We start from the raw sequence: 13,042 nt of genomic DNA on the forward strand, positions 1-13,042 counted from the left end.
TAAACTGTTTTTCTCTTGTTAATCTCTCTGTTGTTACAGAGAAGATGTTGCAACTAGAACTTACCATGATTGAGGGAAACATTGTTTTTTTCTTCTACAGTGGGCAGGGAGCATCCTAGGCTAAGGAGTTAACATGGGAAGGAAATGTGGAGACCTGGCTTTACTGTGGGGTCCTTCTCCCATTCCCTGCTCGGCATGAGGTCTGGGAGTTCAGTACCTCATCTTCTGTCTGCTCTGTAAATGCCAATGAAATGGTGAGGACTGCTGATCCTGAGTCAGTGTCCAGGAGACTTGGCTGGCAGAGACTGCTGCCAGCAGCAAGCAGGGAGTAAGAAAAGTCTGACTTGCCTTGGGAACAAATGAGGTGGCAGCACTTCTGGATTCTGCCCGAGTCCACAGTACCCAGCTCATCCCACCCTCTTCTCTCCAGTACACAAGCCAGCAATGATGCAGTGAATAAGATGAAATACTAATCCCATTGGAGCACCGCCCTACCTTCCAGCCAGCAACTTCGGGGCAGAAAGAGTCAGCCGCCAGCTTGGGATGTAGGAGTGGCTCATCTCCAGTGCCTGGTCAGAGGTGAGGTCACAAGCCTGCTATGGCCCTGCGTATCATGACCTGCATTCTGGCCCAGAAAAGGAAACTCACGCTTCCCTCGCGGGATCAGGACCACCAACTGCCGCCCATGTCACCTGCCAGTCAATGGGGCTGGAGTCGGCAGCTCTTTCAGCCCAAGGCTCATTGAATTCTCAGTGGTGGAGAGAGAACACTCAGAAAAGCCCCACCAACCCAGACACAGACAACGGAAGGGGAACGGCCAGAAACCCAAGCAAAGGAAAAGTAAAAGAAAGTCAGAAATGACAAGAAGGAAAGGATGCGGATAAGGAAAGGGGATGGAGCTAGAGGTGAGAGAGAGGGGATGCCTGCCCTGCACCCGCTGCCCAGAACTCAGGGCGTAGCTTGTATTTCCTTTGTGTTTTGGCGGGTCAGCCTGAGTACAGGTCATTACTTGGCTCCCACTGTTAACATGGCCGATGTGGAAGACACCCCTGGCCCGGTGCTTGGCCCTGGAGAGCAGGCAGCAGGATGGCAGTGGTGGGGAGGAACAGCTGCGGTGAGATGCGGGGGGAACCGGCCCCAGGGGCCAGTCACGGCCTTCTCTATAGAGATCAAGAAAGAAGGAAAAAGTCTCTTTCTGCAATGAAGCGCTGCCCTCTGGAAAAATGGGCCTGTCCAATAATCCTGTGGATGTTTTGTATTCCAAGGTAACCCCTGAGCGGCCCTTCCCTCCTCTCCCAACTCCATGCCTCTGACACAGAATGTACAGATGCGTCCTGAGGCCTGTTCTGACCCAAATGCAGCGCTCCTCTGCCAGCCCTCAGAGGCTTCTCACATCTGCATCCTGGGGAGTTCATTTCAGCTTAAACAATGAGCATCTGGACTTTGCATGATGGAACTGTAACAGTACATAGAGTAGGTGAAACCTAGAAATGCTAACTTTGTGGTACATTTGTGTGCCATGCTTTTACGTCGACAGCTGCTATGAAAGTACTGAAATAGATGAGTGTTCAGAGAGACCTATTTCAGAAGGGGCAACATAAGTGCTTATGCTACCTTTTCTTTTAAGCTTAAAAAAAAGTCGATCTGCTATGAGGGAATCAGCGTACCACCGAGCACGCCAGGTATGTTTCTGATTTTTCTACTCCTAGCTCACAGGTGGATGTGAAAGAGCGGCTAACACCTCATGGGGAAGTTTGCAATTTTGTTTTTAAAATGCCCTCTAGACCCATACTTGACCGTTGTGGTGTTGCTCATTTTGTCCCTGTTCCTTATTAGAAAATTTAGCACCCCCAGCTGCCCATGACACCCAGTCAGGCCTCAGAGACCTGGGTCAGCAGACAGGCAGCTGAAGTGGGTGGTTTGGTGAGAAAAATATCAAAGACCTTTTTTCTCCTGATCCCCTTTCATGCCAGTGGGTGGAAGGAAGCAAGAACTTCCTCAGCTGGAGGCTAAGTACCCTACCACACTCACCAAATGGCTCTGGGAGCCATCTGGGGCTTTTACAACTTCAAAGTGGTCTCCCGTGAGCCACCTGCAGGGCCATCCATTGGGGAAGGTGCTTGGCAAATAAATAGGTTGACATATTTGATATTCTGTTCTGATGGGTCCCCCAATATGACATGAATTTGAAGACTATCAAAGACATGATCCTCCTACAAAAGATCTCTCTTGACCGCCAGGATCCCAAGTAGATGAGCAGAGGGGAAAGCCCCGGTGGTGGGTGAGCACTGCCCTGAGGGAACCTGTGTGCACGCAGGGGTGAGGCCCACGCACTCTAATGCAGGAGAGGGGAGTGTCTCCCCCCAGCCCATACACTTGCTTTAAAATCAAGAAAGGGCTGCTGCCTTCCATGAAGCTTGCCCTGTTTCCATGTGGTTATGCCAAGCACGCAGCACCTCTGTTACCTTGTATCTCTTTTTACATCCAGGAACTGGGCAGGCAAAAGGCTTCTCTTCCCCTCCATTCATGCACATGGAGCTGAGGATGGCTTCGGAGCTGATGGCACTCTCTGTGGTCCAGGACTCGTCGCTGTCCGACTCCTCATAGTCCACCTCCTCCTCGTCATACTCGCTGCCTGCAGGACAAGAGAAGGGCAAGGACTGTCAGGAGCTGTCATCTCCCCACAGGTTCACCCGGCCACTCCCAGGACAGGAGACGTGGCAGTGGCAGCGCAGCGCTGACGCCCAGGGAGAGGGCACTCGCGGCACCAAGGGACTGCAAACACGGCTATTCCCTTACAACCCTGAGAGCAAGAGCCCTGCGTTCCCACCTAAGAGACCAGGGCAAGGGCTTCCCAGCAATTCACGGCTAGGAGTTGGCGGAGCAAGAACATTAACTCGGTTCTACGGCAGCCCAGCCTGTGGCTGCGAAGGCACAGGGAAGACTCGCTCTGGGGCCAAAACCAAAAATAAGCAACGATGACAGGCTCCTCACACTCCCCCACACTAGTGCCTGACAATTCCAAAGGAGCAGAACCCTGTCCCCTTCGCTTTATGCTTTACTGGCCTAGTAAACGCAAAAATCTCCAGGGTCGGGGTTACGCTTTGGACTTCTTAGGCATTTCCAGTAGGAATGAATTTCAGGTATTTTTCTTTATAGATTTGAGCTGGGAAATTTGGAACTAAAAGAGGGTTACCCTCACGCTAGGGAGCAAGAGACACAGAAGGCCAGGAGCTCTGAGGGTAAATCGCCTGCAGCGACTCGTCCTGGAAGACGAAGCGATCCTCTACACATGCAGTCCCAGGCACTGCGTCTGCCCTTCAGCTCATGCGACGCTTCCTGCTAGGGCTGGCCCATCGCAGTCACGCAGTTCAGACGGGAAGCAGGGATTCTCTTATATTCCTAAGGGTGAAGAGCTCTGCTAAGAATCGAATTGAAATAGACTCTACTGACTTCTGTGCAAGACGGCAGGGATGGAGAACCACTTCGACAGGCAGCCTCGCTTCGCTCTTTTTTAATGAGGCCCAAAGCCATTTATTTGGAGCTTTTGCACAATACAACCCTGAAGGACGTAATTCTACAGATCATAAACAGTGTAAAATAATATGTTGACAAGTCCTAATGCATTTACAAGCCCCGTGGAATAAATAGGAATTATAGCACAACATTAATAAGAATTATATGGTAGCAATTACAGTTGTGAAATTCATCCCCCAGGTGTGAGGCTAAATTGTACCAGGGGCCTGCCTGGGTGCTTCAGGGGCTTACTCTGCTACATCAATTATTTCAACACCAAATATTGGCACTTTTATTGGGTTTCATTTTAATAGGCATTAATAAGATTGTTTGAAGAGCCAGTTGAGCCAGGAACAGGGACGCCAGCATCTGAGGCTAAAAGTTGAAAGGAGCCAGGAAGGAAGGAAGGGACCTGAAGTTTATTGAGTGCCTATTATGTTTCAGGCACATTATATGCATTATCTCATTTAATCCTCCAGTAACCCTGTGAGGTGGGGATTACTGTCACTTTTATACACACGAGCAACTGAGCCCCAGTGAGGTTGAAACGCTTATGCATTCTGAATTAGCCATTAAGGGACAGTGTGCTTTCCCCCATTGCTTCCCAGCCCCCAGTGCCACGCTCTACTGAGGGTTCCTTTTTAATCTCCTTTGAGTCACTGGCTCTTCACCATTTAATACTGAGATGGAATTCAAAGCAGTCTGTTTTGAAGTCTGTTAGAAATTCTTGGGTGGTGCAGAAAAAACAATTTGGCAAACATGAAGCTTTGGAGTTAAATGTGGGTTTCAGTAAATTCCGCTGTACTTGGCCATAGCTCCCTAAATCAAGAGAGCCGGTTTGGAAACGCTTGTACCAGGCGACACAGGGGTACCACTCTGCCACGCTGCTCAGGGTCTGTTCTGGAGCAAATCTTGAAATCTGTTTTTAAGTAGGGCATTGTTTAAGACATTTTACTCTTAAACAAATGCCACATGCTGGCGTCCTTTAACTTGCTTGTTAGAAAACTATAAATGCTATTTCGCAAAGCTCCTCCAGCGGGACTTCAGAAAGTCAGAATGACTAATTAATCCATCTAATTGGGCTAATTTGTTAACCTCAATACCAAGAACCAGGAAACATTCAGAATGGGGGAGGGTGGGGCGCCTCAGACCAACTGGGAGCTTAATGAAGCCCAACAGAAGACAAAACTTCAAAACTCCACTGGATCAAAAGCGATCAGGCCGAGGGGCTGAAGCTGCCTACACCGTCTCCGTCTCCAGGGAAGGCGCGTGGTATCCAGCCCCAAGCAGGGCAGGCAGGGGCCACGCAGCTCACCCTGCAAGTTGGAACACTTCTGAGAGGGAAAGGTCGTGTGGGCCGACAGGTGTAAGCTGGGACTGTCCCAGGCAAGGTGAGACACACACCACTCAGCAGCTACAATCAAATCCTTGGGTGAAACTAGTCATCTCCCTCGGTTGCAACAAGATGGACTTTTGTTTATACTTAATTTTGTCCTCTAACAGAGAACATCAGCACAGACCTGGGCTCATGGCTTTGCTTTCATTAGCTGAAGGACAAGCCGCCTGGCTTTTATTTTCTCTTTCATGAAATGGGCACAAGTCTGTTCCTTGCAGGTTGAATTTAAGGATCAGAATGAGTTTGTACAGAATACCTGGGATAGGAGGACTCCACAGAGTATGAGCTGAAAACAAGCAAGGCAGTGTAAGCAATGCCATCTTTGTAATCACATTACATAGACATATTCCATATAAAATAAGATTATCTTTAGAAGGGCCTTTTGTGAAACCAAACAAGATAATTCCAAAAGGGTTGGGAATCCCTACTGGAAAAAACACAAGAGAGACTCCAGGACCAGACAGGCCCCATCTGCTTTAAGCTCAAAGAAGGAGCAAAGCACACTCCAGCCCCCACCTCCATGAGTCTGCAGAGGCCGGGAGGGAGCGCAGCTGGGGCTCAGAGCACGGTGAGCCAAGGCAAGTGACGCCACCTCCCTGAGCTTCAAACTGCTCAACTGTAAAATGGTGAATGCCTGCACGCACTAAGGCTATCGTGAAGAATAACTGAGTTCCTGTGTTTAGGACGCTGGACAATGCCTGGCCCACGGTAGGCATTAAAGTAGTATATGGCAAGAAAATAAAATGCTATGTGAGCTGTTTATCTCATCTACTGTTCCCTTGCTCTCTTGAGAATAGTCCCCTTTTTAAACCTGAGGAACATGCTGGGGTTCTACTACAGCTTTTCGTATTGTACCCCAAATGTTCCCCTTTTATTAACCAGGTGTCCACAGCACCAGGCGGCAGCCAGAGGGCCTGGGGCGGGCAGCGTAGGGGCTGCGGGACCCGAGTCACAGGCACTCAGATGCTGGCACCAATTCGTGTCCCTGGCAGGGCGTGGGATGTCCTGCAGAAAACTTTTGAGGCCAAAACACAACTGCTGTTAGTCTCCTTTCAAACATTTTAGAACTCTAGAAAGAAATACCCAAAACTAAAGTCACCAGAGCTGCTGGGCCAGCCTTTGTCCTCTGCTTTATCCATTTCCTCATGTCTTCCCACAAGAGGAAAATAAATCCCAAGCTCATTCATTCATCTTCAATTGCTGCTTCAGCTGCTATCTCAACACTCACTGCAGAATGAACAAATCCCCAGCAGTCTCCACGCCTTTGCTAAGGAACTCCTTCTCCATTCCTGGAAAGCAGGAGGTGGCAAAGGTGCTTCTCCTAGCAACACCCTCCCAAGTTTTTACTCCTGTGCTTCAATTAATAAAAAATCGTGGCCGGGCGCGGTGACTCACGCCTGTAATCCCAGCACTTTGGGAGGCCGAGACGGGCGGATCACGAGGTCAGAAGATCGAGACCATCCTGCCTAACACGGTGAAACCCCGTCTCTACTAAAAACTACAAAAAACTAGCCAGGCGAGGTGGTGGCGCCTGTAGTCCCTGCTACCCGGGAGGCTGAGGCAGGAGAATGGCGTGAACCCGGGAGGCGGAGCTTGCAGTGAGCTGAGATCCGGCCACTGCACTCCAGCCCGGGCGACAGAGCGAGACTCCGTCTCAAAAAAAAAAAAAAAAAAACTGTGAGCACCACCCTGAGTATGAATGTGTATGAATATTTTTATTATAAATATCATATATGTATTAATATATTATTGCAGAAACCACATCTGCAAAGCAGCAAAAAGGGTAGGGATAAAATGAGTATAAATATCTTAATACAGGAATAGTTTTAATAAATTATTTATAATTAAGTATAAAGATTTAATACGCCCTTCTCGCCCCTCACTTTGAGCCCACTGCCCTGCATGCCAGCTGGGGCTTCAACGGGGCACATCACAGTCTGCACTGAGGCTATCAGGTTGAAATGAGGCTCTGGGCTACTCTAGGGGAAAATGAGGGGACCTTAAGGATGAATACATTCATTTATTCACATGGCAAACTTTTACCCAACACCTGTCATGGGTAGAGTTGGTGATCATTAGGTCCTGTCTAAACGCCCCCCTATAAGCCAAAGGAGAGGTGCGGGGTGTCCCGCCAGGAGACAGAAGATCATGAGGAAATGAAATGATGTTCTTGTTTTGTGCCTCACACCATCCCAAGACAACAAATGTTAATTTCCACACAATTTTCGAAACAAAAAAAAATATATATATTTAAAGTATTTCCTTAAAAGAGGGCAAAAAACAACCATGTGTATGTATAGTTATAAGCAGTTGGGGCAGGAAAGATCTTTGGAGTGTGAGAGTCACAGAATGAATCTACCCCTTTGGGGCCCAGAGTGGGCATCTGGGGACAGGCTGGCAGGTGTCCTCAAGGCCACCCTCTTAGCAAGCTTTGCTGGGGAACCCTGGACTGTGGTTCAGAATGTTGCAACTGGGAGGAACTTGCACACCACTGAATCCCACACTCATCTTGGTGTCTCAGAAGTTAGTGACTGGGGCTGGGCACGGTGGCTCACACTTGTAATCCCAGCACTTTGGGAGGCCAAGGTGGGTGGATCACGAGGTCAGGAGATCTTTACCATCCTGGGGCTAACATAGTAAAACCCCGTCGCTACTAAAAGTACAAAAAAATCAGCTGGGGTGTGGTGGGTGCCTGTAGTCCCAGCTACTCGGGAGGCTGAGGCAGGAGAATGGTGTGAACCCGGGAGGCAGAACTTGCAATAAGCCAAGATCATGCCACTGCACTCCAGCCTGGGTGACAGAGCGAGACTCCATCTCAAAAAAAAAAAAAAAAAAAAAAAGAAAGAAAGAAGTTAGTGACTGGGGGTGGCAGTGGGGAGGGTTAGTGGGTACAAAACAAATAGAGTAAGACCTAGTATCTGCTAGCACAACAGGGTGACTTTAGTCAATAATAAATTGTATATGTTAAAATAACTAAAAGAGTATAATTGGATTGTTTGTAACACAAAAGATAAATGCTTGAGGGGCTGAAGACCCCATTTTACATGATGTGATTACACACTGCAGACCTGTATCAAAATATCTCATGTGCTCCATAAATATATACACCTACTATGTACTCACAAAAATTAAAATTAAGAAATTTAGGCCAGGTGCAGTGGCTCACGGCTGTAATCCCAGCACTTTGGGAGGCCGAGGTGGGTGGATCACGAGGTCAGGAGTTCGAGACCAGCCTGGCCAACATGGTGAAATCCCGTCTCTACTAAAAAATATAAAAATTAGCTGAGCGTGGATGAGTGCCTGTAATCCCAGCTACTCGGGAGGCTGAGGCAGGAGAATCGCTTGAACCCGGGAGGCAGAGGTTGCAGTGAGCCAAGATGGTGCCATTGCACTCCAGCCTGGGTGAAAAAAAAAAATAGCAAAAGAAATTTAAAAAAATGTTAAAGTGACTGGCCCACAGTCACAGTGGTCCATAGCCCGTTCAGGGGGCTTCCCTTCTCCAGGTCTACCTCATGATGCAGGATTCTAAGCAGGAAAAGATCACGCTATGGCCTGCACCCATTCACATTCCCTCTCTCCTCCACCCCACCCTTTCTAGCTCTAAATCCCAGGATGCTTCAAGGGAAAGGGACAAGGTGCTAAGAAAAAACCTGTTATGTGCCAACCACCCCTCCCGATACATTCCTGTTTGGGGGTCCAGAGGAAAGCTTTCTCACCACTACCACAAAGCTCTCTAGCTTCGTTCATCCTATGTACCTACTACTTTGTAACTTCTAAGCTACATCTCCCCATTTCCTCCCTCTACCCCATAACCACTGTTTTATTCCCTATCTCTGCATATTTGACTTTTCCCGCATATAAGTGAGATCATGCACTAGTTTTCTTTCTGTGTCTGGCTTATTTCACTTAGCATAATGTCCTTCAGGCTCATCTATGTTGTGGCAAATAGCAGGATCTCCTTTTTGTAAGGCTGAATAGTATTCCATTGTGTGTGTGTGTGTGTGTCACACACACACACACACACACACAGATTCTTGGTGCATTCATCCACTGACGGACACGTTGGTTGTTTCCAATTCTTGTCTACTGTAATGCTGGGAGAGCATGAGAGTACAGACATCTTCCTGAGGTGATGATCTCATTTTCTCTGGGTATATGTCCAGAAGAGGGATTGCTGGGTCATATGGTAGCTCTATTTTGCTAACACTTGTTATTACTTGTCTTTTTGATCAGAGCTGTCTGAATGGTGTGGTCTTTTAAGTGATAGCTCATGGTGGTTTTGATTTGCATTTCTCTGATGCTTAGTGATGAGCACCTTTTCATATTCTCTTGGCCATTTTTATGTCTTTTTTGGAAAAATGTCTGTCCAGGTCCTTTGCCCATTTTTTAAATCAAGTTATTTGTTTTTCTGCTATTGAGTTGTATGAGTACTTTGTAAATTTGGCTGTTAACCCCTTATCAGATATATGGTTTGCAAATATTTTTCCCAATCCATAGGCTGCTATGTCATTGTGTTGATAGTTTCCTTTGCTGTGCAGCTTTTTAGTTTGTAGTCTCATTTATTTTTTATTTTTATTTTTTTGAGACAGAGTTTCACTCTTGTTGCCCAGGCTGCAGTGCAATGGAATGATCTCGGCTTACTGCAACCTCCACCTCCTGGGTTCAAGTGATTTTCCTGCCTCAGCCTCCCAAATAGCTGGGATTACAGGCATACACCACCACACTCGGCTAATTTTGTCTGTGTGTGTGTGTGTGTTTTTCTTTCTTTTTTTTTTTTTTTTAGTAGAGACGGGGTTTCTCCATGTTGGTCAGGCTGGTATCAAACTCCTGACCTCAGGTGATCCACTTGCCTCAGCATCCCAAAGTGCTGAGATTACAGGCGTGAGACCCTGTGCCCAGCTATGCAGTCTCATTTATTTTTGTTTTTGTAGACTGAACTTCCGGTGTGATATCCAAAAAATTCATTGACAAGGCTCATGTCAAGTTGCTTTTTCCCCACGTTCTCCTGTTCTCTAAGAGTTTTACAGCTTCAGGTCTTATATCCATCTGGAGCTGATTTGTGTGTATGGTGTAAGATAAGGGACAGTTTCATTCAAGTGTATGTAGAAACCCAGTTTTCCTAGCACCATTTACGGCAGAGATTATCCTTTCCCCATTGTGTTCCCTTTGTGCCCTTGTCAAACAGTAGTTGAATACATGTGGGCTCTCTCTTCCGTTCCACTGGTCTATGTGGCTGATTTCATCCCATTACCATACTGTTTTGATAATCACCTTTGCTTTGAAATATAATTTTTATTTTGAGATGGGGTCTTGCACTATTGCCCAGGCTGGAATGCAGTGGTGCAGTCTTGGCTCACTGCAACCTCTGCTTCCCACGTTCAAGTGAGTTTCCTGCCTCAACCTCTTGAGTAGCTGGGATTACAGGCACCAGCCACTACGCCCAGCTAATTTTTGTATTTTTTATGGAGACAGGGTTTTGCTATGTTGGCCAGAGTGGTCTCAAACTCCTGACTTCAGGTGATCCGCCCACCTCAGCCTCCCAAAGTGCTGGGATTACAGGTATGAGCCACTGTGCCCAGCCTGTAATATAATTTTACAAGACTAGTGCTCTAACCACTGAGCTATGGAGCCCACGTGCCTGTAATACAATTTTAAAGCAGGAAGTGTGATGCCTCCAACTTTTTCATTCTTAGGGTCACTTTGGTTATTTAGAGTCTTTGTGGTTCCATATCAATTTTAGGATTGTTTTTACTGTTTCTGTGAAGAATGCCATTAGGATTCGGATAGGGATTGCACTTATTTCATATGGCACTTTGGGTAGTATGGACATTTTAAGAACATTAATTCCTCTGATCCATGAGCAAGGGATATTTTTCATTTATTTGTGTCTTCTTCAATTTCTTTCATCAATGTTTTATCGTTTCCAGTGTACAAATCTTTCACCTCCTTCATTAAATTTATTCCTTTTTTGATGCGATCATAAATGGGATTGTTGTGTTGATTTCTTTTTCAGCTAAGTTGTTATTTGTGTATGGACATGCTACTGATTTTTGTATATTGATAATGTATCCTGCAACCTTAGTGAATTCATCTTCTTCTGTACTTAAAAATTAGTTGGATCAGATTTGTAATTCTGATGAAACAATCCTCTATTAGAGGAGAATGCCCGCAGAGATCTACCTTTCAAAAGGACACAAGGTTTAAGGACACAAAGGATCCACCGGCTGTGACACTGGGTGAGTGCGACAGTAGGGTGGAGAGTCAGCCCAGCAATCCCTTTTATTGGGATGGTTAATTGTTTCTGCTGATGCTCCAGTGAAAGTTCCACGGTTTTGAGGCCCGATTATTTTTTAACAAACAAATGGGCAGATTGTACGAATGTGTACATGTCATGGCAGTCAAAATGCCTGTTTTTCGTTTGGCCTCCTTTTGCTCTAAGCCATTAGCTCCTTAAATTCTGGCACTTGCCTTTATACCCAAACCTACCTGTGCTTACTTGATTTTTTATTTTAGTAAAAATTCTAGCTGCCTAAGAATGGGCAAATTTTCACACGTGCATTTAACCAGAGAAGTGTCTTTGCCATTTAGGCTTGAGGTGCCGCCTATGAACCTGGCCGTAGGAGAGGTGCTTTCCACATCACCAGCCTGTCTCTCCAACTGATAAGAGGGGAAAGCTAGGGTGTGGGAGGGTAAGGGATGTGCCACAGGTCACCTGGCTAGCAACAGGCCCATCAGGTCTTTGGTTTCAAAATGTGTGCTCCTTTGATTTATTTTTAAATTGAATATCCCCTGTATGATGGGGAGAACAGAGACGCGACAGAAAAGCAAGGTCCTGGAGATGGGCTGCAGAGAGAGGAAAATGAACACAATGCATGGAGTTGCTCAAAACCACATGTGGTGCGCAGTGTGTGAGCAGGTGGGAGCAGCGGGCTAAGCCTCATGACAGCCAGTGATGGGACCCTGTCATCCAGGTGGCTGTGGTCCAGTTTTCCAAAGGCAAGGGACAAGAGCTGTCTTTGTAAGGCTCTCCATAGTCTTAGATATGATTAATCAATTTTAAAATGATGTTCACTAATGTTAGGGTTTCTGCAAGAAAATGTAATTTAACCTGACGCTGTCACATATAAAAATTGGCTGCCACTCATCTTTCTTGGGTTGAGTTTTCTGTATTCATACTCCATGTTTTCATAACCACTGTGGCGGGAGCCTGGGGCGGGCAGGACAGCAGCCGAGAGGGGCCTCAAGAGCTCATTTCAGCATTTCAGTTGGGGAAATGACCAAAACCAAGGTAGGACCCTTGGTATATAAGACAATTATATACCATAGGATGGCCAGGGAGGGTTGTTGGAAAAGGAGGTAAAAATCAGTGTCAGTTTCATGAATCACATGAAGAAACTGAGGTGGCCTGGAACTCATGCATGCACGTGCACGCACGCACACACACACACACACACACCCCTCTCTTCCCGGCCGCCCGCCTACACCGAGCCCACATCGCCATCCAGGGGCCTTGCCGGGTGCTTCTGCCACATTTGCTCTCTCACTGGCCACAAGAAGATTTCCAATCTTGCCCACTCTCCTCGAACCTCTGCCCGCACTTCCCTTTGCTAACTCCTTACTCTGTGGAGATGGCCCAACTCTGTTTTACTGCCTACAGAGTTCTCATTCTTTGTAGTCATAAACATAAAACAGTGACATACAGATAAAAGTCAACCTTTTCCAGAAACCCAATATGCCACATTTTTCTTATAATGCATATCATTAATATTCATGTAAAAGTGATAACTGCGGTGACAGCAAATTAAAACTTTCCTGGGGTATCAAATTCTGGCAAATACATTAGCAAACAGTTGCCTTTCTGTCTTACAAATTTATCATTATAAATTAGCTTTAATTGGTACTGACCCACTTTATAGGAGCTAAAGCAACAATAGTCGAAATGAATTGGCAATGAGTGATTACAATGAAAGACACATTAATGGCTCTGGGACCGCAGGCCATGCCTGGAAAATTCTTGACCTCTTTGTTCCTGGGCCTCAGCTCATTACTGGAACGTCATTCCGTAGTTAAGGAGGAACCTGTTTCCTCCTTAACTATGGAACTGCTCCTGGTTCTCCAAGCCAGAAGTAA

The 13,042-nt window shown here is 46.6% G+C and overlaps 1 protein-coding gene across 1 annotated transcript in view; it reads right to left on the reverse strand.

The window, feature by feature from the left end:
* JAZF1 (JAZF zinc finger 1) overlaps positions 1 to 13,042 on the reverse strand; it is a 356,585-nt gene that overhangs the window by 7,895 nt on the left and 335,648 nt on the right. The window contains exon 4 of the mRNA XM_030932576.1: positions 2,466 to 2,635. Coding sequence (XP_030788436.1) covers positions 2,466 to 2,635 — 170 coding nt within the window. The remainder of the gene's footprint in view (positions 1 to 2,465; positions 2,636 to 13,042) is intronic.

The sequence above is a fragment of the Rhinopithecus roxellana genome, chromosome 6 (genome assembly GCF_007565055.1).
Source record: "Rhinopithecus roxellana isolate Shanxi Qingling chromosome 6, ASM756505v1, whole genome shotgun sequence".
Classification (NCBI taxonomy): domain Eukaryota; kingdom Metazoa; phylum Chordata; class Mammalia; order Primates; family Cercopithecidae; genus Rhinopithecus; species Rhinopithecus roxellana.